The sequence below is a fragment of the Sporothrix schenckii genome (assembly GCF_000961545.1).
Source record: "Sporothrix schenckii 1099-18 chromosome Unknown Cont44, whole genome shotgun sequence".
In the NCBI taxonomy this organism is placed as follows: domain Eukaryota; kingdom Fungi; phylum Ascomycota; class Sordariomycetes; order Ophiostomatales; family Ophiostomataceae; genus Sporothrix; species Sporothrix schenckii.
The window spans coordinates 1,208,247-1,235,884 of NW_015971145.1; the positions used below are offsets into that span (position 1 = coordinate 1,208,247).

At 55.8% G+C, this 27,638-nt stretch overlaps 11 protein-coding genes across 11 annotated transcripts; 8 read left to right on the forward strand and 3 right to left on the reverse strand.

The window, feature by feature from the left end:
- Positions 1 to 843: 843 nt before the first annotated feature.
- On the forward strand, positions 844 to 1,927 carry SPSK_09494 (glucosyll transferase family protein; the record flags this gene model as incomplete). Its single annotated transcript, XM_016736066.1, has 2 exons — positions 844 to 880; positions 954 to 1,927. 2 exons carry the CDS (start codon positions 844 to 846, stop codon positions 1,925 to 1,927), a joined length of 1,011 nt encoding a protein of 336 aa, XP_016587123.1.
- Positions 1,928 to 2,059: 132 nt separating this feature from the next.
- SPSK_10928 (uncharacterized protein) lies at positions 2,060 to 2,365 on the forward strand (the record flags this gene model as incomplete). The annotated part of the gene is made up of 1 exon (XM_016737160.1): positions 2,060 to 2,365. One exon carries the CDS (start codon positions 2,060 to 2,062, stop codon positions 2,363 to 2,365), a length of 306 nt encoding a protein of 101 aa, XP_016587124.1.
- A 493-nt stretch (positions 2,366 to 2,858) lies between these two features.
- SPSK_09559 (solute carrier family 25 (mitochondrial carnitine/acylcarnitine transporter), member 20/29) lies at positions 2,859 to 3,854 on the forward strand (the record flags this gene model as incomplete). The annotated part of the gene is made up of 1 exon (XM_016736131.1): positions 2,859 to 3,854. One exon carries the CDS (start codon positions 2,859 to 2,861, stop codon positions 3,852 to 3,854), a length of 996 nt encoding a protein of 331 aa, XP_016587125.1.
- Positions 3,855 to 4,272: 418 nt separating this feature from the next.
- Positions 4,273 to 4,930, reverse strand: SPSK_09833 (uncharacterized protein; the record flags this gene model as incomplete). Its single annotated transcript, XM_016736402.1, has 2 exons — positions 4,273 to 4,844; positions 4,918 to 4,930. The coding sequence occupies 2 exons, from the start codon at positions 4,928 to 4,930 to the stop codon at positions 4,273 to 4,275; spliced, it is 585 nt and encodes a 194-aa protein (XP_016587126.1).
- Positions 4,931 to 5,887: 957 nt separating this feature from the next.
- Positions 5,888 to 6,691, forward strand: SPSK_09720 (uncharacterized protein; the record flags this gene model as incomplete). Its single annotated transcript, XM_016736291.1, has 1 exon — positions 5,888 to 6,691. One exon carries the CDS (start codon positions 5,888 to 5,890, stop codon positions 6,689 to 6,691), a length of 804 nt encoding a protein of 267 aa, XP_016587127.1.
- A 712-nt stretch (positions 6,692 to 7,403) lies between these two features.
- Positions 7,404 to 10,496, reverse strand: SPSK_08440 (protein-tyrosine phosphatase; the record flags this gene model as incomplete). Its single annotated transcript, XM_016735037.1, has 1 exon — positions 7,404 to 10,496. One exon carries the CDS (start codon positions 10,494 to 10,496, stop codon positions 7,404 to 7,406), a length of 3,093 nt encoding a protein of 1,030 aa, XP_016587128.1.
- A 657-nt stretch (positions 10,497 to 11,153) lies between these two features.
- On the forward strand, positions 11,154 to 11,396 carry SPSK_10937 (uncharacterized protein; the record flags this gene model as incomplete). Its single annotated transcript, XM_016737168.1, has 1 exon — positions 11,154 to 11,396. The coding sequence occupies one exon, from the start codon at positions 11,154 to 11,156 to the stop codon at positions 11,394 to 11,396; it is 243 nt and encodes an 80-aa protein (XP_016587129.1).
- Positions 11,397 to 15,727: 4,331 nt separating this feature from the next.
- SPSK_10152 (uncharacterized protein) lies at positions 15,728 to 15,999 on the forward strand (the record flags this gene model as incomplete). Its single annotated transcript, XM_016736704.1, has 2 exons — positions 15,728 to 15,800; positions 15,848 to 15,999. 2 exons carry the CDS (start codon positions 15,728 to 15,730, stop codon positions 15,997 to 15,999), a joined length of 225 nt encoding a protein of 74 aa, XP_016587130.1.
- Positions 16,000 to 16,845: 846 nt separating this feature from the next.
- Positions 16,846 to 17,436, reverse strand: SPSK_09875 (uncharacterized protein; the record flags this gene model as incomplete). Its single annotated transcript, XM_016736442.1, has 2 exons — positions 16,846 to 17,341; positions 17,420 to 17,436. The coding sequence occupies 2 exons, from the start codon at positions 17,434 to 17,436 to the stop codon at positions 16,846 to 16,848; spliced, it is 513 nt and encodes a 170-aa protein (XP_016587131.1).
- A 1,417-nt stretch (positions 17,437 to 18,853) lies between these two features.
- On the forward strand, positions 18,854 to 24,334 carry SPSK_08280 (uncharacterized protein; the record flags this gene model as incomplete). Its single annotated transcript, XM_016734884.1, has 2 exons — positions 18,854 to 24,082; positions 24,155 to 24,334. The coding sequence occupies 2 exons, from the start codon at positions 18,854 to 18,856 to the stop codon at positions 24,332 to 24,334; spliced, it is 5,409 nt and encodes a 1,802-aa protein (XP_016587132.1).
- Positions 24,335 to 25,338: 1,004 nt separating this feature from the next.
- On the forward strand, positions 25,339 to 27,477 carry SPSK_08733 (tRNA (adenine-N(1)-)-methyltransferase non-catalytic subunit; the record flags this gene model as incomplete). Its single annotated transcript, XM_016735321.1, has 2 exons — positions 25,339 to 25,424; positions 25,488 to 27,477. 2 exons carry the CDS (start codon positions 25,339 to 25,341, stop codon positions 27,475 to 27,477), a joined length of 2,076 nt encoding a protein of 691 aa, XP_016587133.1.
- Between the last annotated feature and the right edge of the window lie 161 nt (positions 27,478 to 27,638).

Sequence of the window (27,638 nt, forward strand, 5' to 3'; positions counted from 1 at the left end):
CGTTGCTCTACTCTTACCTTGTCATTTTTTAAAAGAATATCCCCTCCCCCCCAAAAACCTTCCCCTCCTTACGATGATACGACAAGTTTGATTCCAGTCCGCGACGGCTCGTTCTGCCTTTCCATCTTTTCATGCCATTTGCCAGTGTGCAGCCAGTTTGTCAAAAATCACAATACCTCATCTGCTTGGAGTTACTGGGACAGCATCGGGAATCCAGAGGCGTTTTTCTTTTACGTTTGTTCAATTGCATTTCTGATGTTTGATTTTTATCATGTGTGCTTAGTTTCTTTTCCATTGCAAAGTCTCTTGTTTTTTGTTTTGCCTTACTTTCATACCACCCACGTGGGCGTTTTTTTAGATTAATTCACTGTATACCCCGTGTCGCTCCCACCTCTTCCGAGACGCTGAGAAATCAGAAAAGTGAATCCTGTCTCTGTGAGCTAGGTGCTAATTATAATTATGCGTCGGTCGTCTTTGCCTACAGAAAGTATGAATACTTCGTACCACAAGTCGGCGCTGTCTGCGGCGGCTTCCAGGTAGCGCCGGCCGCCGCTGGTCGATAGGGCCCGTGCCAGCTGTTCCTGCCACTATTAACCCCACTACAACATGCCTGCCAGTGTAAGATACATAGTACTGAACAGCTCTGCATGAACCGACTTTTAGCGCTAGTATGGCGTCATTCGGCAGACAGCAAACCACCTCTGTCACAAAACGACGTTGTTGAAGCTTTGGTCGGACACGTTGCGCAGCTTGCCCAGAATCACAGTGCCTGCCCGCGTCTGGTTTTCTTTCCCTTCCCCCGGCCCCGAAATACCCCTTCGTACACCGATCAGCAGCTCCAAGATGTCGGACGGCAAGCGGGCAGTCGATTCAGACAAGGGTAAGTTGGTGGGAGAGAGGCGGAGAGAGACAGAAAAGACAGGTGAGTACTCACAGCACTGACACCTCGCCAGTCTGGACGACCTTGATCACCAACCTCGACTACCTCCCGGGCCTCTTGACCCTCGACGCGTCCCTCAAGAACGTCAAGTCGGCCTACCCCCTCGTCGCGCTTTATACGGACTCCTTCCCGGAAGAGGGCAAGAAGGCGCTCGCGGCTCGCGGGATTCCCCACCAGCGCATCGCCTACCTGCTGCCCACCAAGTCGCACCGTGACTACAGTGCCGATCCCCGCTTCTACGACTGCTGGAGCAAGCTCACGCCCTTTGGCCTGACGCAGTACACCCGCGTCGTGCAGCTCGACAGCGACATGCTGGTCCGCCGCAACATGGATGAGCTCATGGACCTGCCGCTCGACGACCCGGAACTCGCCGCCCAGGACCCTGCGCCGGCCACCAGCCGCCGCATCTTTGCGGCTGGCCACGCCTGTGTCTGCAACCCGCTGGGCAAGACGCACTACCCCCGCGACTGGGTGCCGGCCAACTGCGCCTTCACCGTGCAGCACGCCGACCCGGCCAAGGCCCAAACCGAGGGCGCCGACCCGGACCCGGCGCTGCCCAACCAGCCATTCGGCGTCGAGCTCATCAACGGTGGCCTGCAGGTCGTCGTGCCCAACAAGGTCTTGTTTGAGCGGATCGTGTCGTTCATGGACGAAAACGCCGCCGACCTCGACTTTGCCGACCAGAGCCTGCTGTCGACGCTCTTCCGCGGCCGCTGGGTGTCGCTGCCCTACACGTACAACGCCCTCAAGACGCTGCGCTGGCCCGGCGTGCACGACGCCATCTGGCAGGACGACGCCGTCAAGAACATCCACTACATCCTGACGCCCAACCCGTGGGAGGAGCTGGACCGCAGCGCGCCAGGACAGCCGCTCAAGGCCGGCCTCACACAAGACCCCCGGAACGTGGAGTTGCACGGCTGGTGGGCGGAGGCGCACCGGGCGCGCAAGGCGGCGGAGGCGGCGGCCGGGATCGAGGACGAGTGGTAGACGAGGCTTGGCGACAGGGCCGGAGTGGTGATGGGATGATTCGAAGGCCTACGTAGTGGGTACGTTGCATATGCGTTGGGTGGACATGTCAGAAGGGAGCATGGATTCTAATTTTGGAACATATTTACAACAATGCGCAGCGAGCAGCACGATATAGGTCAATATATGTCTAAGTCGGCCAAACGCGACAATAAACATGGCCAAGATAAGATTGTGAAAGAGAGAGTATTGTGGTGCCGTATGGAGAATACATATGCCTTGCCAAACGTTCACAGCAGCACCAGCCTTGCAATTCCTCCACATACAGGTCAAAAGGTTGGTGCCCCGCTTTTCTGCCAGGTCCCTGTTTTCCCTCACTGGGAGACTGCGCCGGGGACTCTAGTCGAACCCCGGCCGCCTACGCCAAACGGTGACTTCCACCGCATCTCCAACTGCTAAGCTCCGAAACCGCCCGTGGGGTAAAAGGCTGTGGCAGCGGTTTCTCTTTTCCTTATTCTTTTTCTTCCTGTTGGAGACAGCCGTCCGTCGTGCCTTTACTCCATACTTGCATCTCATTACCCCATCTAGCAGGCGCAAATCAATTCGCGGCGGCAGGCGGTACCCGGGGAGAGACCAACTCTGCTCCGTGCCTCAACGCCGTAATCTCTTGTCTTCCACTTGTGTTTCGTTTTTCTCTCCATCTGGGGTAAACTTTTCTCTGGCAGACAAATCTTGAGTCCGCTCTCCTTCCACCTTCGTTTTGACTCCATCTGCCTCTCCCTTTTACGTCGTTTCCTCTTTCTTTCTCGACAATTCCTCGACAACCCATCGCGCCTTCCTCCTAGCGGCTTTGCACCGTCCAGCAGCTGGCATAAAGTACGACCACACGGTGACGCCTATCATTTCTTCCTCTCCCACCACACGCCGACACACAGAGACGCACATATACAACATGGCCACACAAAAACCGATGGACGGCACGATTGCCGTTGCCGTACCAGCAGCCAAGCCGCCACCCGTCGCAGAATCCTCGTCGGCGCACTACAAGGGCTTCGTCGCCGGCGTCTTCTCCGGCGTTGCAAAGCTGTCCGTGGGCCACCCGTTTGACACCATCAAAGTCCGCATGCAGACCACCTCCGCCGAGCGCTTTGCCGGCCCCATGTCCTGTCTCGTCCAGACCGTTCGCAACGAGGGCATCCGCGCCCTCTACAAGGGTGCCACGCCGCCGCTCGTCGGCTGGATGTTTATGGACAGCGTCATGCTCGGCAGCCTGACAATGTACAAGAAGCTGCTCGGCAAGCACGTCTTTGGTGTCGACGCCGCGGCCACCACGGCCGGTGCATCGGCCGCCGCCGGCGGACCTGCGCTGCCGTCGTATGGCCACGGCATTGCGGGCATCTTTGCCGGGTTTACCGTCAGCTTCGTGGCGGCGCCCTTTGAGCACTTGAAGGCGCGGCTGCAGGTGCAGTACGCCGCCAACAAGGCCGACCGGCTCTACCACGGCCCCCTCGACTGCGCCGGCAAGATCTACCGCAGCCACGGCATCCGCGGCATCTACCACGGCCTCTTCTCGACCATGATCTTCCGCTCCTTTTTCTTCTTCTGGTGGGGCAGCTACGACGTCTTCACGCGCCTGCTCAACAAGCACACGGCGCTGCCGCCCGCGCTCGTCAACTTTTGGGCCGGGGGCCTCTCCGCCCAGGTGTTTTGGATCGTCGCCTACCCGAGCGACGTTGTCAAGCAGCGCATCATGACGGACCCGCTGGGCGGCAAGCTCAATGACGGCACGCCGCGCTTGCCACACTGGCGTGATGCGGCCACGGCCGTCTACCGGGAGAGCGGCTACAAGGGCTTCTTCCGGGGCTTCGTGCCGTGCTTCCTGCGGGCATTCCCTGCAAATGCCATGGCGCTCGTGGCCTTTGAGGCCGTGATGCGGACCCTGCCATAGATGGGTTGTGCGGGTGACTAAAAAAGAGAGAGATTACGTTGGCAAATTGTTTTCCATCTAGCGTTTTTTAATGTCCTTTTTACGATTTCAATTACTGGCGCATTTTTGGATTACAATACAATTTATTATTTGGATTTATATAGTTATCACGGGCATATATTTCGTCGAGGCCAACAGGATTCAAAGATATGAATTAATATCAAAATTCGCTGAACATGTATGTATGCTAGCCCAGCAATAACAAAAACAGACTCCGACAACTCCAGGAACTCCAAACCCATGCTCGCACGTTTCCACCGGAGTGTAAGGAACAGATCCCTTTCCCCCCTTTCAAAAAGAGCTCAACGATAAGGCTATCTACGTGGTGTCGTAAAAGGCCGAAACAAGAAAGGTCGCCTTTGTGTGCATGCACAGCGCATCACCCGCTTCGTAGCTGCATGCTCCCAAAGGCTTGGTCTAATGCTTCGCCCGTCACACCGCCGCTACCTGTCGCAGAAAAGGTCGTCTGCTCCGGCACCGCTGCCGCCATCTCGCTCGGCTGTTCCGCAGAACCGTCGCCGCTGCTGTCGCTCCCTCGGTCTCCTGACGATCCGGTGACGGACTCCTTCTTCTCGGGTACCAGCAGACGGTCCTCCGAGTCCAGCCAGCCGGGCGCCACACGCCGCTTCTCCGCCAGGTCGCGTTCCTGGATCCGCTGCTCGAACTGCTGCAGTTCGGCGTCGGCGTCTGCTTGCAGACGGGCGACATGCTCATGGAGGGCGCGGCATTTGGCCAGAATGTCGTCGGGGTGGGCAGACAGGTTGGCTGCCGGGGAGGTGACGTAGGGGACCCTGGCCGGTGCACCCGATCCGCCGGGCCCGCCGGCCTCGATGATGGACGGCGGTAGAGCGGAAGGCATGGCCTTATAGCGGTAAGGGAGGGTGGTGGCGCGAGGGAGGTGGACGAAGGGAGAAACGGTCAGTGGGACCTGTTCGAGGAGAGGATGAGATCCTGGGAGGATGGAAAGAGAGAGTTAGGACGATAACGGACCGAGATCATGGAGTTGTCTACTGGGGCGACTCACGGTTGTCGTGCATTGTGTCATACGGCCTGCTTGCACATCTGCGAAAGGGACGTAATGGGACGAAAAAGCAGACAGGGACTCGGTGTATTTAAGTCTGGCGGAACAATACCTCGCGATAATCGTCTGGGAGGCTAGTTGGGATGACCTTAGAGATTTGGTGACGATGCTAATAGGTGAGTCGTATGTGGAGTACGAAGCCACAAAGTGATGTACCGTTCCACTCCATGTACCCCGCTGCCGCGTCGACCACCAAGGCAAGAGCGGCAGAAAAGCAGTGACCCACAATAGACGCCGAAAGGCGGTGACGGGCGGCCACAAAAGGTGCTGCAAAGTCCTTTGCACGCTCGCACGGGCCACCCAAAATTTTTGCGGCAGGCTCCACCGCTGCTGCCTTCCCAAACACCTATAAATATAGCTCCCGCCTCCTTTCGTTCTTAGAATTTTCTTTTCCTCTTTTCTTCCTTAGCTCTCTTTGCCTTTTGGCTTAGATCAAGTGTAGTATCTGTTCTTTTCAGTTTAATCTCTGAAATTACTCTACGGAGTAAAATCGTGATTAATCTAATTTTTGTCTCGCGGCGGACGACCCTCTGGGCTTGCCCATGGTCGACTGCCACTGTGTCCTTGGTATTACACTGCCTCCAAGCGACGCGAACAATTTTCTACATTTTGTGTGTGCTCATTTTTTTTTCATTGCAATCTCAGGCTTGCCTGGGATGTAAGGGAGACAAGCACCTTTCCAACAGTCGTTTTTCGATTCATGATTTTGTAATAGGCCTGCGTTTTGATTGTGGTTCGAATGGCTACGCGTTTGCACCTGTTCGAGTACTGCGTAAAGCGAGCTTCAAAGAAAGAGCTTTGTGCCAAACTCCGCATCACTGAAATTGAGTAAAGAAGAGACAACGAGAAAAACTAGCCAATCGACTTTTATCGCTGCGGCCAGCCTGCTCCGACCCCCGCCTCCATTGCTACAATGATCAACCCGCGTGTTTTTGAGTCCCTCAAGGCCAAGGCCGAGCAGGACCTCGCCGTCCGCGCCCAGCTGGACGCCCTCATCGAGGACCTCGAGCGCAACGTCGCCTATGCACAGGGCGTCCTGTCGCGCGTTCATTCCACACCGCGCGCCCGCTATCCGGCCGCTCTGCTGCCGGCCGTCGACGCCGCCGTCGCCGACGAGGTCGCCACGGTGCGCGCCCTCGGCGACGTGGCCTCCGCCCACCCCTACTACAAGTTTAACCAGCGCTGGACGCGCCACCTGCAGGATGCCATCTTCACCGTGCTGCTGGCGGCGTGGCTCGGCGGCGTGGCCGCCCTCGACAACGAGAGCACCAAGCCGGCCGTCGGCCGCCTGCTGACGCTCGAGGAGGTCGGCGCCGTCTTTGGCGTTCCCGTCGAGATCGACCACGACGCGTTCCACATTGCCTTGGAGGAGTACTTGTCCGCGCTGACCGCGCTGACCGACGAGCTCGGCCGCCTGGCCATGAACGCCGTGACGCTCGGCGACGGCGAGCTGGCCGTGCGCATCAGCCGTTTTGTCAAGGACCTGCACGCCGGCTTCCAGCTGCTGAACCTCAAGAATGACTTTTTGCGCAAAAAGGTCGACGGCGTCAAGTACGCCGTTAAGAAGGTCGAGGGTGTCATCTACGACCTGGCCCTGCGTGGCCTGCTGCCGGCGGCGGACACGGCGGCCGAGACGAAGGACGAGGAGAGTGCCAGCAAGAGCGCGGCAGCGGCTTCTGACGCTGGCCCGGCTGACAGCAAGATGAGCGAGCCATAAGGTTGCCGTGGAGGAGCACCAGAGGGAGGTGGAGAGAGACCTTGGGCTTCTACGGGTGTCCATCTTGAAAAAGGGCAATGCATACAGGGTTTTGTCTGGTAAGATGCGGATTTCAATGTGATAGGATTTTCTTTCCTTACGTCAAATACGGAACATCAACATCCCAGATTCTGCTATTATCAATGTTGAAGTGGCATCGATCAAAGCATAGACAGCGATTGAGGCACACGCTCAATACTCCCACAGCACATCCTCCCGCTTCTATCTGTTGCCGTATTTGAGAGCAAAATCGTGTCATAAAACGTAAAATTCATAGTAAAAGCTAGAAAGGCTAGCACAAGCCAGAGTTTTCTATAGCCCCATATCCTCTTGGTATTAGAAAAGAGGTACAACTCGTTCTTCCTATGCACGCCGGCTACTCCAATACGCCATAAAAAAGGCGCAGAGAACATGTGTACGACCAGGAGACGTCCTTTTGTGACCAAAACCCTGACACGGAGAGCAATAAAGAGTAGCAAAAACCAAATAAAAACGCCCGACCTTGCTATGCCGCTGTTATGACGACCGCGACGGGTCTCAGATTCCGGGCTAAACTGACCAATGAAAAACGGTAAGGAAAAGCCATAATAAAAAAAATTGTGTTCCACGAAGCTGGCCGAAAGTAAGGTAGAGCGGTAACAGGTAGTGTGGGTACAAAGCAGAGGACTGGCACTTAACTCAGAGTCATGCGCAGGCTCTCGCTACGAGCACGGCCAAGGCCGCGAATACCGGCACCGCGACGCTCCTGCGTCTTGGTCACCCACTCCGCAATGGTCTCGTAGCATAGCACATACTGGCGCAGGCTCTGGACCATGCTGAGGCGCTGCGAGCGGAAGTCCTCGACAGTGCCAGCCACAAGGTCAACCTGGTCGCTGTCGAGCCAAACTGGGTCGAAGCCCTTGTCAGCGTCGCGAACTGGCGTGTTGAGCGAACCGAAGTCGTGGTAATCACCCTCGTCATCGCTCATAACAATGTCGTCACCAATGACCTCGTTGGGCTCAGTGTTGCTTTCGCGACGGTCAGGGTGGTGCTGCTGCGAAAACAGACCGGACGCAGCAGTAGCCCGCCGAATAGAACGCTGGTGCTGGCGCTTGAGCATGTCTATCACGGAGTCGACGGTGCAAAAGGCACCGGTGCGTCCACAGCCAGCGGAGCAGTGCACCAGCATGGGCCGCGGCGCCGGGTTGGTTTCTGGTCCGTCGTGCCACGGCGACAGCAGGCTGTCGATTTTGTTCATGCCCGATACACGACCACCAGCTGCTGCCTGAACGGCAGACATGGACGTCGACTTCGTCATACCCTGCGGGATGTCCACAGGCGATGAAACCGCGTGCTGGTTGGCATTGGCCAGTTCGACGAGAGCCAGAAGGTGGCTGGGCTTCGCCGGTGTGCCAAAGTCGGGCCACGACGGGTAGTGAAGCTGAGTCACCTCACGCATGGGCGAGAACGCGTGGCCGCGGTGGCTGAGCGCAAACTTGCGGACGTGTACGAAAGGTGCCTCATTGCTGCTCGCGGCGTTGGCCTGGCCAAAGAATGACCCAGACGATCCGGCACCGCCGTCGTTGCTCTCTGCAGAAATCAAAGTCTGCGCACGACGTCTCCCGGATTCGGCCAAGGGTACATCGCTGTTCGAGGCGGTCGCGTTCGGACGGTGCTTGTCAACTTCGAGAGACACCTTCTTTTCGCTCAACAGACGGAGCGTGAGCTGGCCGTACTCACTGTTCTTCCAGTATGGGTGGCACTTGACCTGACCACCTTCCGTTTCGGCCGTGAGCATGACGATAACGCGGACATCCTCGTCCCAGATCATAGACCAAAAGTCCGAAAAAGTGGCCGGCAGCGGTGCTTGGGTTGCAATGTAACGCTTATTGGAGCGGCTGGCACGCAGGTGGCTAGCATTGACATAGTCGCATTCGCCGGCTGCCCGTCCTTGCAGGCGAACACGTGAGTGGTCAAATGGCAGGATGTCCTTGTACCGATTCTTGACACCCTTTTCGACACCGGAGATCTGGACTTGTGGAGCACAGCGGTTGGCGCCGTTCATAGACTGCTGAATGACACCGTAGGCGTCCTTCATGCGCGCCTGCTCAGCCACTTCAATGTCGAGGAATTTCTGAGAAACGCGCTGGCCGTGGTCTGCCGGGTCAGCGGCGGTGCGTAGCCAGGCGGGGAGGGCTTGAATTGCCGTTCCCGGAGGCAGCGTCAGCTCGATACGGCCAACACCGTCGGCAAGGTCCATATTCTGGCGGATATTGGAGAAAAAAGGGTTCGTGTTCGACGTGACACCGGGGAGCATGACACCGCCCAGGATAGGTGCAATCGACAGCTTCCGGGGACCAGAGGAATCCAGCGACAGTGCAGACCGCCCAGACGGAGGAGATGCCGGGGTGTCGCGGTCGACCCAGTTGGGGTAGGCCTCTTCAAACGCAGCGAAGCCGCCGCGGAGGACGAATGCCTGGCCCTTGAAGCCCTCATTAGTGAACTTGCGAAGCATGTTCATGGCTGCCACGGCATCGCGCTTCTCGGCCGAGTTGTTGTCGTAGACGACAAGGTAGGCTGCGTCGCGCCACGCGGCGAAGCTAGCCTGGTCCTCGTCTTTGGCAAAGGTGAGCTGCATCTTTTGCAAGGTGAAGGTAGCACGCTTAAGCAGCGTTGTCGGGATGCACATGTTGAGCGCGCCGTGGATGCGAGAGGTAGCGTAGTATGTTGCTACGCGGACGTCGAGCAGAAGCAGCCGCTTGTTCGAGTCGCCGGTGGGGCTCGAAACTGCGTCGAGCTCGAGGATTTCTTTGAGCTGCTGCACATCCATCATGCCGTGTGCCGCCTCCCCAGTCGGAGGAGCGGTCTCTGCACGCAGTGGCGTAGGACCGACGCCCATGCTACCCTTCCGCGCCGCAGACATACTGAGCCGGCCCATCGTCAAAGGGAAGTGAGGTGGTGGTTGCCGATGAGCATCTGGAGGCGGTTTCAACTCTAGAGCGGCCTCAAGCTGGACTGGCGACTCAAACCGGGGCGCATTGAAAATGGGACGCGGGTCAATGGATGCCTCAGAATTTCTCTTTGAATCCGAAGACATATACGCGGAGTCGTGCATGCTGTCCGCGTCGCCATCCACTTCCATCTGTGCGCCCACTCGCTTAGACGCTTCGTGGCTGCTTCTTTGTTGAAAGGTTGGGCGGAAAAGGGGCATGGCACTGGAAGCACCGGGAGGCGGGATGGTCACCGGATGGGAGGTCGGGCCACTGTCTTGTGTCGACCGCCGTGTCAATTGCGGCCGGGGTGCGGAGGTCGATACCGTCGTGCTGGGGTTGGCATCAACATTTGCGGCTGCGGTAGCGGGTGGTGTCTTAATAGGGCCGAATTGTGTGCCGAGGGAAAAGGACCGCACAAGGTGATTGGCGTCGGCGCCGCGGCGGAACGCTTCATAGGTGGGGTTGGCGTCCAGAGGCATCATCTGCTTCGGTATCGCCGTGGAATACGACTTGACTGAGGACGAGGGAGAGCTCCAGTTCTCGCGAGGCACGACGGCCGAGTCCCGCGGGTCGTTGGTTGACTCGACGACAAGGCCGAAGTAGCTGGGGCTTGACAAGCTGTTTACATCTTGTGCGGCGAAGTTCGTGGCTGCCGGCGGCAGGTTGGGTGGATATGGCTGGCCGACGGAGTATGCCAGCATACGTGGCGATGTGAGGGGTGTGCTGGACTTGTTGGGCCGGTACTGGTGGTGCGGTGAAAGCGCCGGAGCCGGCGTAGAACGTGCTGTCTTCATGGTGGCTGCGATTGTGTGTCGGTCAGGGTCAATGGCAAGTTTTGTTGTCGGGAATCACGTCGTCCGGCGGGCCCAACGAGAAGAAGGGGAAAGTGAGAGAGGGGACTATCTGTACGCCTTAAGACGACATCACCACATCTCACTCGCGGACAATGAACCTGAGGACGAAAGAGGACGTCTAAGCGTGAGGGAAGTCGGTGCCGCGATGTGTGCGGAGCAAACTCGAGAGACCGAGACCGGCGCGGCTCAGAGGTGACAAGATGTGACGTGAAATCGAGGGGACCAGCCGTGATATAATGGATGGGAAGCTTGAGGGAGAGAGATCCGAGGAGAATGTGACAGGCTGTTCGGTGTGACCAGCAGGAATGGACGGCGGTCGTCGGAAGCAAAGGCGTGGCCAGTCAACAATGATCAAAACCAAACTCGAGGCCGAATTTGACGTGTCGGTCGTCGTGTAGTGAGGGAGGTGGACGAAGTAATGGAATGGGGGAAATTAAGAAATAAGAGTTAATACAGAACAGAGAAGCGAAACATGGAAACAGGGAAAGAACACGGTTCGAGATCGGAAGAAGAAACAAAGGCGCAATGACGGCAGCAGAGAGAAAGAGCGAAGATTGTCGAGAAGAATAAAAGTAGGGCCGTTCGAGGAAAGTGGCGATGGGAAGTGTGATCGACACGACGCTTTTGGCTTTGGTGGTGGATTTGAGAAAGTTGGAGTTGGTAGTGTGGGTAAAATACTCGTCGTATTGGAAAGCGCCAGAGAACCGCCTTGAAGAAGGAGCGACCAAGCGAAACCAAGCGGGTCGAAGTGCAATCCTGATGCTTTTGAAGGCCAAGGATCCACTGCTCGCGGGTCGAGGCTGCCCAGGTTTGGAGGAGGCACGAGAGAATGTTCCTTGAGCTCTTTCTCTGTTGAGCAACGAAATGGACTCGTGAATCCGACAGGTTGCAGGTTGTCCTTCCCTATTTCGAAATCAGAGGAGAGCAGAAAAGGAAATTACGGCAGAGTGAGAGAGATACGGTGGGATTTCGTGACATTCAGTCCGCCTACGGAAAGGAAGAAAGGACCAAAACAGCAGGTGCGATGTATTTCAAGGAAACAGGGGGCAGAGGCGGTCTCTTTTGTGGCGTGCAGCGCCCCTATCTTGTGTTTACGAAAGCCATTTGGGGTGTGTCACAGAAGCACCCAGAAGCGGTAGGGCTTGCAACCCAGAGGCACGCAATGGCCCAGATGGCGGCAATGGGAAGAACAACAGACAGAAGGTCAGCGGGCGGGGAGGCGGGATGCTGGCGCCGGCTAGTGGGCGGCGAAAGGACAGTTTAAAAAGGGGAAATGGGCGTTCATGTCGTCATACCGCTGTCAGCATTTTGTCAAACGGCCGGGCCAGGTTAGCGGGCGACTTAGGAGGCGAGTGACGAGCAAGCCGCCCCCACGAGACCCTGTGAGCCAACGAAGCAGCGAGGCAATACCAGCCTGCTGACAGAGCAGACCTTTCCAGTGGCCAGTTTACAAAGCGCACGAGCGGCATTCGGGTGAAGCCTTTGCTTGCAGCAAAAAATATATGTAAGATACATGCCAATATGACTTTGCATTGGATCGTGTCTAGGATGCGAAATGTATTATTTGTCTGCGCCGAAGAGGAAATCAACTTCTCGAAGTGGGTGAAAGACAAGGGCCCTACAACTTCCCGGAGACGAGAATGCAATGGTGTTGCAGGTGGCCGGATCAGTCTCCAGAATGCACTGTAGTTTAGTGACTCGGTCCGTATGACACAGGCTTTTGCGGAACTTTACTTTCGAATCAAACGCCACGAAACCAAGTGTAATTGAAACGCGACAGGACCGACCAGGACCAGCATCTGGCTGAGTGAAACTCAAAGAGCAACAGGACAAAAGGAAAGCGAAATACCTGCCAGCATACACCATACTCCGTATGTGTCCCAAAATAGGACAGAGTGGCAGAGCTCGACTGCGGACCGACAGAAAATACAGGGAGGGCAGACAGACGACGATCCGGATGTTCTAGATGCACCGGAGGAGTAAAACGTCGCCGATACCTGGCCATTTCATGCCTGCATAGCGCCAAAACCACGTCATAGGTACCTAGGTGCAACTACACTGAGGGATCTTTTGAGTCTTTTTGTGCAGTGCGAGAAACCTGTGCGAGGCCAAGAGGAACGTCTGGGTGCTTTGATTCGTCCGGTGTAAAATACAAAGTCTGTGCAAGTCACAACCAGTTACCTTTTTCATTCTCGGAAGGGGTGCGTTTGGCCATGGGGTTTAATTGCCGCATTTGGTTGACTGGCCCCTGCCGTGGTAGAGGGGACACTGCAAGTCCCAGGGAGCAGCCCAACTGGGTGGTCTGGAGATCAGGGTCCCTTCCTCCCCGGAGTTTTTAAGGACCCCATGCCCTAACGAGTTGCCCACCCCGGCAAACCCAACCCAACTGGTAATCTACCTGCATGAAAGGCGATGCATTTCAACCCAGCCTCGCTGCTCTGCCTCGGGGTCTTGTTAGCTGCGTTCCGGGCAGACTGAGACAGAGCTGGGCGGACTGCCCTCGGCGGGGATATCTTTCGTAGTTCGCAACTACCCATATGACTTGTCACACAACTCAAACCACAATTCAAGAGAATCTTGGTAAAAAGGGAGGTTGGCACCATTAAAAGCCAGAGCATTGGAGCGCGAAGTTGTGAGAACGAGTGTGGGGGTCGGGACTACACACTCCCGTTTTCAGTTCAGAAGAGCCCCCCCCCCAAAAAAATACCGGTGTTGCCAACGGGTAAAGCGGCTTTCGAATAGGGGACTGCGCTAGCCCTCGCTTGACAATGAAGGCGAGGACGGCTACAGAGTCGGTATGGAGCGCACTGCCAGTTAGTGGGCAGAGTCATCATAACCGCTGCGGCTAAAGCTGTCGCGCAACCTTGGACCGCCCCGTTTGCCTATTCACCGCCCTCTCAACTCTGGCAGAGAGGTGGAAGGTCCAAACCCCCAGAAAATGTTGGAAACCCGTACCAAAACTTGGCCAACTCAGGCCATTTTGAGAAGTTCTGGACCCTGACAGAACGCCCTAGCGGCACAGGAAATGTGCGGGCCCCCCCTCCGAAGAAAGAAACTAGCCAATCCTGTCAACTTCGACCAGAGTTTGCCCTGCGTACAGAACCAAATCGAGACAAAAGTGATGGAAACGTACACAATATGTGCACACACGACGAGTTTTTATACATTCTTGTCACGAAGTTCGGTTGTACACAAAGTCAGTAGCAAGCGGTGTCAGTATTTGGAAGAACTGGTAAAAACGGATAAGCAAGTACACCATATACATTTTATTTTAGTTTTAAACTACGCCGTGCGTCCTCATGAAATAATCGTGTTTCATGAAATAAAAGTCTAAGCATACCCAGTCATAACACTGTCAGTCTAGAGGTATTTTCTATGTGAGATTATATGACACTGTAACCAGGGAATCGTAGTTAGAAGGACGATACTCCTGTTCATACGCGTCACATTGCATAGCTGCCATTTATGACCAGCGTCTCCCCCAAGTCACTCGTCACAAACAACCTTTCTCTACGCGCAACCAACAAATACTATTCGTCCAAGGATGCAATTTTTCGACACGATTACGAGATTGTCGGCTCCAAGACCGCCCCGCCGTCCTTCTTTTCGTCGGGTTTGACCATCTACGACCCTTTTCGACCAGTCCAGACGGCCTTGGCATGTCCGTCCAATGACAACAGGGAGCCACGGTCGTACTTCATTGGAGTACTTCCGTATTCCGCAAATTTTGCCAGGAAGATAAAGGAGGCGTTGTGCCATCCACCCAGTATTCGTCCGAAAGTTCCCCTTTTTCCCCTGTGTCCTTTTTAGGTACACAAACAAGGCCCGGCTTTTCTTATTGGAATGGTGCGAAGCAATATAGGCAATGCATCTCATCGTCCCGTGCTCCGTAGACGCTTCGCACCTCCCCCGAGCTGTAAAAGTGCCTGCTACCTGAGAAATATCTTACTCTCTGAACAAAGGTGATTCTACGTATCGTATTGCATCCCGCAACGTAAACTAGAATTGTTACCACAAAAATATTCAGGCCTAACGACAATTTTTCTTTCTGTTAATTTCTATTTTCGACTCTTATCTTTTGGTCTAATTTTTCCTCTTATGCACAACGGAGACCTCCGTCTTTCGTATCAAGGCTCTGAAGGAATAAATACACGTATAAAAAGTACCTAAGCCTATCATCGCGCTTCCCAAAGTCTGTTCGGTAACCCGTTTCCCGTTGAAAACAAATTTTAGTTTCGTGGCGGTGGCATTTTTAGTGTGCTGAAAAGGTACGACATACTGTGTCTTACATCAGACTACAGTCAACACCCAACGACGTCATGGCCACGTGCCACAGGCCTAAAGCGGCAAACTGCCCATACAAGCGACATAGAGCGTGCAACAGTGTGCTCAGCTCAGCTTTCGCCCTCCTAAACGGAAAGTACGTCTGGTTGCCACCTCCCGCTTTACTTTGTACTTGCCGCTGGCCGACTCGAGAGTCTCGTGGAATGCGAGGCTGAGTCCTTGTCTCGTGATATATTAAGACAATCGCTCACGGCTTTGGAGGCCTTGCCGCAGCTAACATCCGACACTATCCCGACCCAGTATTATCTGCGCCCACTTTGCCGTCCACCTCCGGGCCTCCGAGCAAAAGCAAATCTGCCGGCAGCCTCGCCGGGCGATGTGCGACCGTAGAGCCGAGCACCAACCATATTTTGATCTGCTTTCATATTTCCACAGTATTAGTTCATCGTTTTGGCCGTCGCTGCTCTCCGATGGTGCGCTTGCGTTCGGGGTACAAGGTAGTAGGCTGTCATCTGCTATCAAGTGTCGAGGTTTCATCAGGGAAACATGCAAGGAACCTGTACTACAGAAAAGCGAGATGCGCCTTTCCGGGGTGCATTGTTTTGTATGGGGGAAGACAATGGATAAGTGCCTGAATGGACTTTGTCGTGCAGTCTCGACATATTGGCAAGTCAAGGCAACCGGCTTGTTTCGACACGACAAAAATCAAAAGAGGTCGAGGTTGCGACCCGTCTTGACAGATGAGCCTTGATAGCAGACCTCCACGTGCCGATTCAGCCAGTCGTTTACGTTTGCGACAGCGATATCTCTCATTTGATTGCATGTTCACAAGAGAACAGCGGCTACAAAGGACGATAGCGGCAAGAAATAAACAGAATCAACAAGCAATGGCTGGCAGCCGCAAATACGAAATCGCGGCCGCGCGCGACAAGGCCATGGTCGCCGCCCAGGGTATTTTCGGTAGGTGTTGTCTTACAACCAAGGAAACGGCAAAACTTATAAACTAGTCCTAACCGATGCCGGCAGATGGAACCTGATCGTGGACCATGTAGACTACCAGGGCTTTGAGCGCCAAGTCATGCGCACCGGCAAAGTCGTTGACACCTCGCTCAGCCCGCCGTCGTCTATCTACCGGGCAATCGACTACGACTACATGTGAACGCCGCTGCTGCTGCACCCATCGTCCCGGCCTGGCAATCCTGCCCACATCCACCTGCTCCTTGTACATTGACAGCCAGTACAGTAACATGAACGGTGTCATGCACGGCGGCGGTTACGGCGCTATCTTCGATATGATGACGACCACTGCCCTTGGGCCTCTCGCTAAACCTGGCTTCTAGAACTTCCTCGGCGATGTGTCTCGTACCATCAACAGCAGCTACCTTAAACCATTCCCGCTGAACACAACAGTCCTCGTCCACGCCCAGGTCTACCACATTGGCCGCACAATGGCCATGATCAAGGGCTGCATGACGAGTGAGGACGGCAAGACGGTGTACGCCACATGCGACCACCATGAGGTGGCCATGGCGACGCCAGCACACCAGCTGGCCCATCGCGTGAAATGGGACGAGCAGTGGGAAGACGAAAAGGAAATCCAGTAGGCCAAGGACGGCAAGATTTCCAAGTTATGATGCCGAGAAAGAAAGACGATCAACATTACCTGGACTGTGCAAAAGATCATTGCGTACAATCATGGAGACTTTACATACAAATGAACAAATCGCCAACGGTTTTTGTTTCGTAGGTTCGTCCAAATTGGTCGCCGTAATAAGACGCCATTCGTATGGCCGCTGCATAAAGACGTACAGACGAAAAAAGAAACAAACACAAAGCGTTCTACCAATAATGCAAAATAAAAAATAAAAAAATCCAAGATCAACTGCCGGTTAAAACCATCCGACCATAACGCCAACTAAAGGAGAGAAAATAAGGTCACGCCCAAAAGACCGCGTTCGCAACATGTCACGCGTAATTCTCGTGTATGCCCGCCATAACTGTGTGACTATAATCGGATACACACGTCAAGGCAGTCGATATGCCACTCTCGCCGGCCTAGCAGACTCCTCAGCCACTCCATACCGATGCCCGTCCACTCCGCCTTGGTCTGCACCAACTGCTCGACCGCCGATCCAGCTACTGTCGACACCGTCGAATTCGCCAGCTCCACCGCCATGGAAACTGTCTCGTGAAGGTCGTCCATAACTGACATCGTGCCGTTGGTGGCGGACGTGGCCGCTGCTGCCACATGTCCAGTGTGGTTCTGGCAGTTGGTGCAACCTCCACTGGCACCCACGGCACCGATGGTTGTCCGTGGCTCAAACCAATTGCTGCCAAAATCGAAGAAGCACCGGTCGGACCAGTTACAGCTGGTCAGGAAGAGGATGAGGAGCAAAAAGGAGCAGTAAACGCATGGCCGGTTCAAAAAGTATGTGCAGACGAAGAAGAGGAAGATGAAGGTCGGTGAGGCATTGGTCGGGATAAAGAGGAGCGGGAGCCAGCTACGTACGGGATTGTCAGCAACGAAGGCTCAACGTAACGGCAATATTGCCAGCTTCAACCACCAGAGACTGGCTTACCTCCGTAAACAGAACATGATGGCAATGTAGTGGAAGAGCGCGTGGCACTCCGAACGCCGCAACAAAGGGAGGAAGGTTAAAGAGCTGTCAGCAGTTTGTCGGCCGATAGTTGGTCCACGCAGTCGTTCGTTGCAACAAAGGCAAAACCGGGAATCGGAGGGAATGAGATCGTTCGTTCGGCGTGATGTCGTGGCAGCAAACAGATCTGTTGGGAAGACTTCTTTGTGCGGACACGGGATAGCAGACCACTGTTCGTTTGAAGGAACTGTGCAAAGACATTCAGCAAGCAGACTACTGCCGTACTTTGTGCCGTGATGATGAGGAGGGTCGGCGGTAAGCACAGGACTTCAGAAAGCTGGCTGCCGTGATGATGACTCGCGAGAAAAGAGGAAACGACGACCGAACAGTGGCGTGGACCGGAAACTATGGGGTCAATTAGGCTAGCTTCTCAGTTACATAATCAGAAATGCTGCTAAGCACAGTGCACACTCACAAGGTCAAAGCTGCAGCTGCCAGCCAAAAAGTTCGTCCCAAAACAGCTCACAAACGGAGAGAGCAAAGCATGCTCGGACCTAAAGAAAGACTTCATCTTCGAAATGGGCTCTCTTTCTTCTATTACATTAATGAATAAAAAACCACGTCGTTTTATTGTCTGTACAGGCCGAAAATAGCATATTAGCATGAGGCACAGTCCGCATAGTGTCGCAATACTGTATGCCAGATCGTCTCCTTGCCAGCGCACTGATAGGCGATAAGTGCCCAACAACGAGCTCTGGTCTCGATTTGGAAGGCACTTGGCACGGGACAAGAAGGTCCCAACGCGCTGTCGTTCAGTCGTTCCTGCCCCCGAGCCTAACCCAGAAAAATTTAACAGCTCCTTCTCACCCCAGAAACCTAAGACAACAAGCGCCAAAAACAAAGACACATACCCCCGACAAGCATTTTTGCGTCTTTGCCATCAACCTCTTGTTCTCTTTCTGCACACCTCGCACACAGCTCGCATCTCGCATCTCGCCATACGCACGCCTCGTCACAGCTGTCACGCATCGTTGCCCGGGTTTTATTACCGGGCCGCGTTACATTGCTAGAGGCTTGTTCGGTGTTTTCGCGGCCTGCTTCGTTTGACTGAAGTCGTTGCCTTTTTTTTCTTTCGTTATCATTTCCGCCTTTTCATTTTCGAGCTTGCTTGATGTGTTCGCATTGCTTTCGCGGCAGTCTTCATTCTCTACTTTATTGCATTGCTTCACAGGTCACGTTCAATTTCATCCGTTGTGCGTCTGTTTCGTTTTGCTCTCAAGTCGACATCAGATACCGACCAACTGCGCGACACACCGACCAGCTCTGTCTAGACTTTTCCGGTGGCAGCTCTCGTTGTAATCCCCTATCCAACCTCTCCTTTTTTCCGGCCGCTGCGGGCACACGTCCGTCATCGTCATGTCGAACGAGGGCGGTGACGACAGCCAGGCCCCCGGCCCCGGTATAGAGTCGCTGCTTGCCCAGCTACGCCGCAAGTCCGACCAGGACTCGGCTCCTGGCCACTCTAACGACCTCCTCTCCCATTTCACCTCGACGATCCAGCACCGCCCGGCCGCCGAACAGTACTACCCTCAGCAACAGCAGCATTCTGATTCGCCGCCGAACGGCAACGGTCAAGCTTTTGGGAACAGTGGCCTGCCCCAGGTGCCTGGCCACTTCCAGCCTTCGCTTTCCTCGAACCTTCCCTCTGCTCCGACGCCCCCCGTTGGTGGCAGTTTCCCGAATGCCCAGTTCCCTCCGTCGCTTCTTGGCTCAATCGGCTCCGGCCGTCCCAACAATAACGATCGGGCGACGAGTTCGCATCTGCTGAATCTGCTCAAATTCAGCGGTCATTCGAACCCGCCGCTGAGCAGCGGTCTCTCTCAGACGGCCAGCATTCCTCAGCATCATGACAGCGAGTCCGAGGCGGCCCAACAGAAGCAGCAACACACTCCCACTGTGGCACTGTCGTCGGGCACGATCCATGCACCGGCACCGGCGCCATCTGACCCAACTGGCCTTCTCGCAGCTCTAATGCAGGGCACGCTGAAGGACGAGTCGTCTAAACCAGAACATGCCGCCGCCGCAAACAACGCCCCGCAGCAAACGCAGCAGACGCAGCAGCAGTCCACGCCGTGGACGTCGACGTCTCAGTCAAGTGAGACGCAGCAGTACCTGCTCAATCTGCTCAACCGCCCGAAACCCAGCCAAAACGACGAGGCGATTTCGGCTGAGTCGCCGAATAACGTTCGGCTGACGCCAAACTCGTCGCAGCAGCAGAAGAAGGACTACGAAGTATTTGATGATGTGGCACCGTCTTCGACGGGCTCGCCTGCGACGCTGGCTATACCGCCGTCCACGAATGTGTTCGACTACCAAGTCAAGGGCTCCGAGGCCGGCGATGGATACTCGCCCGTGCCCAAGTCGTCCATGTTCCACCATCATGACCCCTTTGACGGCCTAGTGACTTCGCCTCCTGTCGGCGCTACACCGAAGTCGTCCACGACCGCCGGCCCTGGTAGCGTCCACTCGCCTGCACAGTCCACCACGTCCGCTCCCAAGCCGGTGCAGATCCTTAGGAAGCCTGCATCTAACGCGGGCAAGACGAGCAAACCCTCGAGTGCCGAGCCCAGTCCCGCCGGCAGCCCCAGTGTTTCCAAAAGTAAGCACGATGGCCCGACGTCGCACCTGGCCATTCACCCCTCGGCTGCTGCGGCCGCGGTTGTTGAGGAAGCGGCCAATGAGCCGGAGGAGGAGGGTGCTGGCGATAGCGATACCAAGTACGAGCAGGACGCCGACGCCGAAGGTGCTGAGAGCGACTTCAAAGATGACAACGATCCCTACGCAGAGACCACCCACGACTCTGCCAACCAGTCGAGCGACGACACTAAGGATGACGTCGAGTCTACCCAGGAGGCTGTCGTCCGCGAAGAGATTGCCATGGATCTCGACGATATGGAGCATGCCAAGACGGAGGAAGAGTTTCACGCTGCTGCCAAGGCCGCTGGCCGGGCCATTCAGGAAGAGCTCAACCGTGAGGGTGGCAAAGGCAGTGCTCTCGACGACAATTTGCCCCGTGACCTGGCGAACGCTGTTCGGGACATTGTCGATGAGGCTGCCCACGGAACTGTCGCCGACAGCTGGGAAAGTGCTGACGCTGAAGGCGAGGAAATCATTGTCGTGGAAGAGCTGCAGGTTCCCGTCCGGGTGTATAACTTTCCCATGCGTCCATTCATCTCCATCGATGTCCAGGATGATGATAAGGACAACCGCCCGATTTTCCGTGACGAGTCCATCCTGGATATTGCCCGTCTGAAGAAGGACTTTGACCAGATCGACCGGAATCTCGTGACAGCTTCTGAGAACTACATGGCCTACGGCATGTCCAAGGCCGGCGGTCTACGTGTCATTCGGCAGACAGATGGCAGAGATGTCAAGCTGTTTACCGACACCAAGGACCGTATCTTCAATGTCGCCATGTCCTTTATCAACGAAGAGGGCATTGTCGCCCCCAAGGATTCCGTTATCGGTACAGGTGTCAGCGGGACCGTGTACTGGGTGCAAATTCGTGACGGCGATAAGGATCACCTGGACTACACCACCCCTGAGCTATGCGGCTTTGCCTTGCCGCCCATCCTGTCGCATGAAGGCGACGCACCCGGTGGTGTACTTAAGACTCGTGCACGCACTTCATCTGCCCACCCAGAATACTTTGCCGTTGGCCGCGGCAAGTCCATCAACATTGTTTGGCCTGGCTTTGTCATGCGCAACAACCTGCTGCTGCCTGGCCACGACCGCGTTGTCGATACGGAGAAGTTGTCCAAGCAGTGCTCTCTGAAGATTAGCACTGGTAAGGCCGGCAAGGATTTTACCTTCAGCCAGGACGACACTGTCGTCGTGTCCCTCGACAAGTCGGGCCGCGTCAAGTTCTGGGACGTCCGCGACCTCACTGCGGCACGCTCTGACGGCTCCGCCAACCCCATGCCCGCCCACACCTCCTTGGAGGTGAAGGAGCCTCTCCTAACTTTGACCACGACACCCGAAGGCGAGAAGGCCTGGCCTACATCTGTGCTGCTGCTGGATAAGTTGCGGCCGTACCAGAAGCGGTGTGCCCTGCGCTACATGATTGTGGGTATGAAGCAGAATCATACGCTGCAGCTTTGGGACTTGGCCCTCGGCAAGCCTGTGCAGGAGTTCAATCTGCCGCACAGCAAAGAGTCGGACGCCGTCTGCAGCGTCATGTACCACCCACCGACAGGAATGATTATCGTCGGCCACCCAACCCGCAACTCAATTTACTTCTTGCATCTCTCGGCGCCAAAGTACGCGGTGAAGAACATGACCCAGGTCGAGTACATTGAGCGCTTGACGACTCAAGACTCCTCCATCCCGCAGCCTGAGTCTACCGCCGTGATCAGTGGCCTGCGCGAGTACTCGTTGTCGAACCGCGGCGCCCTGCGCAGCTTAGATATCCTAGAAAACCCCACCGCCAGTGCCGACCCGAACAATCCGACATTGTTTGAGCTCTATGCGATGCACTCAAAGGGCGTCAGCTGCATCTTTATCCACCAAGCTGAGCTGGGCTGGACAAAGGACAACAAGGTCCTCCAACCTGTCGATGCGGTCGAGTCTGGGAAAGTTAAAATTGGTAAGCTGAAAACGCCTCAGCAGCTTGCAGCGCCAGCCGCCGAGCTTCATATCGCCGATGGCAGTACGCCTGCTGGCCAGCAGCAGGGACCCCGCATCCTTGCTTCCCGCTCCGCGGCCAAGGAACTCTTCCAGGACCGCGACAGCCCGGTCCAAGACACCCCAACCCGCAAGCCTATGGGCTCGTCACTCAACTCGAAGCTACGGGCGGAGCCGAAAGATGAAGACACCGTTGGCCACCCGCAGCCATCTTCTACACCTTCTACTGATAAGGCAGAGAAGAAGAGCCGGAAGAAGAAGGCTGCTGCCGCCGCCAACAATGGCGCGTCGCCTGCTGCTGCTGTTGCCGCTGGTGCAGCTGCGATTGCTGCCGGTGGTCAGGCCAATCGCGAGGTCCAGAACACGCCGAACGGGAACAACAAGCCCCCGGTTTCTGCCTCGGGCGATGCACTGTCCAAGTCCACCCTCAACGTCAGCCAGGATGCTATCGATACCCGAATTAACACAATGGAGGCCCGCATCTGCGAACGAGTCTCAAGCTCCGTCCACGTTGCGTTTGACGATATGCGCAAGAGCATTGACCAGCAGTTCCGCCTTCGTGATGCGGACTTTGAGAACAAGCAGCGCAAATTGCTCGATATGGTGTCCAATGTTCTAAACAGTAACACCGAGCAGGTGCTAAGCAAGATTGTCCGCGAGGAGTTTGACAAGTCTGTCGTTCCTGTCCTGCGTGATGATGTGGCTCGGTCGGTCTCGGACAGCCTTGGCACGCGAATCAATACCCAGGTGTCATCTGTTCTGCAGAAGGAGCTGCAGCGTATTCTGCCCGCCCAGGTGACCAATAGTTTGCGGAGCCAGGAGGTGTCGAAAGCCATCAGCGAGAAGGTTGTCCACGCCATTGCCAATCATGTTGACGACCAGTTCTCCAAGGTTGTGGAGAGTGACCTGCTGCCGACCATCTCCTCTATTTCAGCCCAGGCGGCCAAGACCATCACGACGACTGTTGCGCGCGACATTGTGCAAAACGCGTCGGAGTCGGTAGCCCTGCAGCAGAAGGCTGCTGCTCAAATTAGCGAGTTGGAGCAGTTGCATGCTACGCAAAGCAGAAAGATTGACTCTCTCCTGTCGCTCGTGACACACCTGACCGAGACGGTGGCGACCATGGCTACGGCACAGTCGGAATACCAAAGCCAGATTGCTAAGTTGCAAGGTCATGTCACGTCACCTCCGGCCCCAGTGCCGCAGTCAATCCCTCAGACCGGTTCGGCGGCGTCATACTCGTCCCAGCAGCCACAGCAGCGCTCACCTCTCCAGCAGCATCAACATCAACACCACGTGCCTCCACCTCACCAACAGCAACTCCGGGTTCAGCAGCAGCCGCACGCTCCGCAGCAACCGCATCAGCATGCTCCTCAGCACGGTCACCAGCATGGCGGCTATGAGGGCGGTGTGCAGCAACAGCAGCAGCAGCAGCCGTTCCGCAACATCACTAACCGGGTGACTGAACAACTTCCCGGTGTTGGCCTGTCTCCGTCGCAGCACTCCAACTCCAGCCAGCAGCTCCAGCATCAGCTTCACCAACAGCAGCTGCAGCTCCAACAGCAGCAGATCCAGCAACAGCAACAGCTCAGGGAGCAGCAGCAGCAGCAGCAGCAGCAGCAGCAGCAGCAGCAACAACATGTTCTGTACGCACCCCAAGCACAGGAGGATCTGGAGCGCGAGGAAGTTGAACAGATTGCTGGCCACATTGAGAGCCTGATCCAGGGCGGCAAGTACGATGACGCTATGATGCGCTGGCTGCAGAGCAATGGAAAGGAAGAGCAGCTATTCCGCCGTGTTCTCGTGAACCACTCGCCAGAGATCATCAGCAACCTGCAGCCGCTTGTTCTCCTCTCCGTTGGTACTACAGTTACCCAGGACCTCGATGATCATTTGGTGGTGCAGAAGCTGGCGTGGGTGGAGATGGTGCTTCTTAACCTGCACCAGGTCGTCAACCAGCTGGTGAGTTTTTTGCGCTGCGAACTTTCACATTTTTTGTTTAGTTTTACACATAAATTTCTAACATTTTCCCAGGATGACCAAACGCGCGAGATTACGCCGAACGTGCTCATGCATATCCGCGCCCGTCTCGAGCAGACGCAGATTCGCATCGCCCGGGTGTCGCACGACGAGTCCAACTACAAGAACATTACGCGTATGATTGGCATCATCAACCGCCTGGTCGACGCCACCAAGCCGCGAATTGCGTTTTAGGCAAAAGCAATTGAGGATGGAATGTCGTCCAGAGCGACGATTCGCGGCCCGTCGGAGACCCTTGTTGAATCCACTCCGGGGCCATCAGCTGGCATACTTGTACCGCGGGCGTCGTCGACTTTCAGCGTTGCAAGAGTTCCTCCAAGCGTCCGGCCCATGATCCTCGACGATCGTCCTGGAATCCCGCTGCCGAGGATGTATGTCTATATGTGACGGGTGGAAAAGTTACGGCAGGACAGTAATTCCCAAACGGGTCCAGAAAGGGGCGTTGGGCTACTACACCGGCCCAACTTTGAACGAGACAGAGGAGAGAGAGAGACAACGAGGTATTGCAATATCCCGTCTTGCTGTCTGAAAAGAGAGCATGGATAGTTGCACTCTCTTTTTGTTTTGTATGTTTTTTTCCGTTTTTGCTTTGTGTTTCGTTCTCCATTGCGTGGCACGGAAAGGTATTATTTTGTTTTTGTTTTGTTTGTTTGTTTTTGCTACTTTATTTTGCCTGCCTTGTCCGCTGTGTCGATTATTTGCCTTGTATTTGCTTGTCTGGTTCATCTGCTTTATTTGTTGTATTGTTTCCTACTTCTTAACATTCTTCTCTCGACGCCGCAGAGGCTCTCGAGATTTTCGTTTTAACGAACGTAATTTTATTTAGTCAAATTAGCGAAGGAAATCGAAAAGTAATGTGTACATTTAACTAAAATACGTTATAAAATGAAATAAAAATTGCATCTCAACAGAAACACGTAAAAGAATTGCTGTTTCTACTATGACTGAAACTTAATTACGACGTAATAGCTCCTTTACCAGTGTGTTGACCGATAAGGCCTTATCGCAGCCTTTCGTAGCTAAGTTTTTGGCACTACAGAAAAAAGTTAACAGCCCAGGCGAGTCAATGTGCCACTAGCGACCATCTTGTTCTGTGACTTCAGCCCCCAGTAAACGGAAGCAGATTGGCACTCAAACGGACGAAAGACAGACCTTCACTGACTCGTTTGCCTTTTGCCATGGCGTCTGTGATCCAGCCCAACGCCTGGATCGGCCTCAAGCTGCCGTCTGAGAACGTGCGCTTTCTTCGTATTGCACCCAATACGTGAGTTTTTTCTGGAATTTTCCTGTTTTTTCGGCAGTCCGGTTCTGACGCAGTTGTTCACAGTACAATTTCACTCGGAAAATATGGCTCGTTCCCAAGCAATCTCATCATCCACCGTCCGTACCACCTGACCTACGAGCTCCTCGACAAGCGCGACGACGAACCGTTTAGCCGCCTGCGCGTGATCCCGACAGACGAGTTGTATGCCGATGTCTTTGCTGATGAGGCACAGGCTGCTGCATCGGCCATGGATGCGGCACGCGGGAGGACGGGTGATGAGGCGGACGCCGATGGCGAGGTGGAGAACGGCGTGGACGGCGGCGGCGACGGCGATTTTCCGGGGCTGGGCGACGACGCCGGTACGTCGAGCGTCGAGTACACCCTCGTTGACATGGAGAGCCAGGCCGTGATTGCGCGCTCCAACCGCGCGACGATTGACGCCGACGCGCGCCAGACGCTGACCACGGACGAGATCGAGGCCCTGAAGCGGGAGGGTACGGGAGCCGGCCGCGATCTCATTGCCAAGCTGCTGCTGTCGCACGCGGCCCTCGACCAGAAGACGGCCTTTTCGCTAGCTAAGTACAAGCTGCTCAAGACGAAAAAGTACATTCGACGGTTCACGGTGCTTCCGCTCGATGTGTACACGCTGGGCAACTGGCTGCTGGACGACAAGGATGTGGGCAACAAGATTATGGACTTGCGCGACGAGATGGTGGCGCTGCTGGGCTGTTGGGCGAATGTGCACTACGGCGGACCGTCGCGGTATTTGCAGGCACCGCCGGCGATGCCTCCTGCAGAGACGGCGGAGACGGCCGCTTCTAAAACGGGCGACGGAGAAGAGACAGTTATGGTCGATGCGCAACCGCTAGTACCCGATGCCCAGGCCGAGGAGGTTGCTGCCGCAGCAGCGGCAGACGAAGACGAATCGTTATTAGAACAGCCGCCCAACTTGCTTCCAGACGACATTGGCTCCTTTTTGGGCGGCGGCCGCTGGCTGGCTGTGGACGATACTGGGGGGCTGCTCATCGCGGCGCTTGCAGAACGGATGGGGATTCTGACGAACCCCGAGGAGGACGATGATGTGGAGGACGAGCAGAAGGAGACGAAAAAGGAAACCACAGATGCAAATACAGGATTAGGAACAAGCGACGATAAGGATGGTGTGCCGGAGGACGCGGATGCGACGGCAGGGGACGACGCGGGCAGCGCGGAAGAGGATGCAGCGCAACACGACCTACTGGAGCGCCGGCCAAAACGGCCCGCAAAACGTGCCCGTGACGACTTTCATGTCTCCTTCTCCCTCGCCAACACCATCACCCTGCTGCACTCCAACAACCAGGCCAACCTCACCTACCTCAAATACTTTGGTTACGACTATGCCGACCCCCATCACCCGCCGCACCCGCTCAACGACCACTTGCTGTGCTTGTCCTGGCTGCAGCTGCTCGAGCCCGAGAGCGACACCGTCTACGCCCAGGCGCCGCCTATCCAGCCCGCCGACGTCGTTGCGTCTTGGAAGCCCGCACGCCGTGGCAACTACCACCGCAAGCGCCGGCGGTGGGCCCGTACCCGCCACATTGTCGACACGACGCGGGTCGGCGGCTTTTCTGGTCTCGTCGTGGCCACGTCCATGGACCTCATCTCGACGCTACGCCATGCTTTGCCGCTCCTGGCCAGCGGCGCCCCCGTGGCCGTCTACTCGCCCAGTCTGGAGCCGCTGACGGCGCTGGCCGACTGTTTCAGTGTCCTGCGGCGCACCGCCTGGTCGGGCCCTGACCCGCCCGTCTCCATCCAGGGCAAGACCGTCGAGGAGCTCGAGACATGGCCTGGCGATGACGACTTCCCGCTCAACCCGATGCTCCTGCTGGGCGTGACGGTGCAGACGAGCCGCGTGCGCAAGTGGCAGGTGTTGCCGGGCCGGACGCACCCCGTCATGACGGCACGCGGTGGCGCCGAGGGCTACATGTTTACGGGCTGGAAGGCAAAACCGGCCGAGGGTCGCGTGACGGCACGCGGCAAGTTCAAGAAGCGCAAGACGGGCGAGAGGGAGTGACGGGAAGGTCGAAGAGATTGGAAAGGGACTGCTTTACAGTCAAGCATGCTTTTTGAATCTGTCTCGATATGAATGGGGTTGGCTGCATTTGCATCGCTTGCTTTGACACTGCATCTAGGTTAGGATTGCTGCATGCTTGGAAACCAAAAAACAAAAAAGTA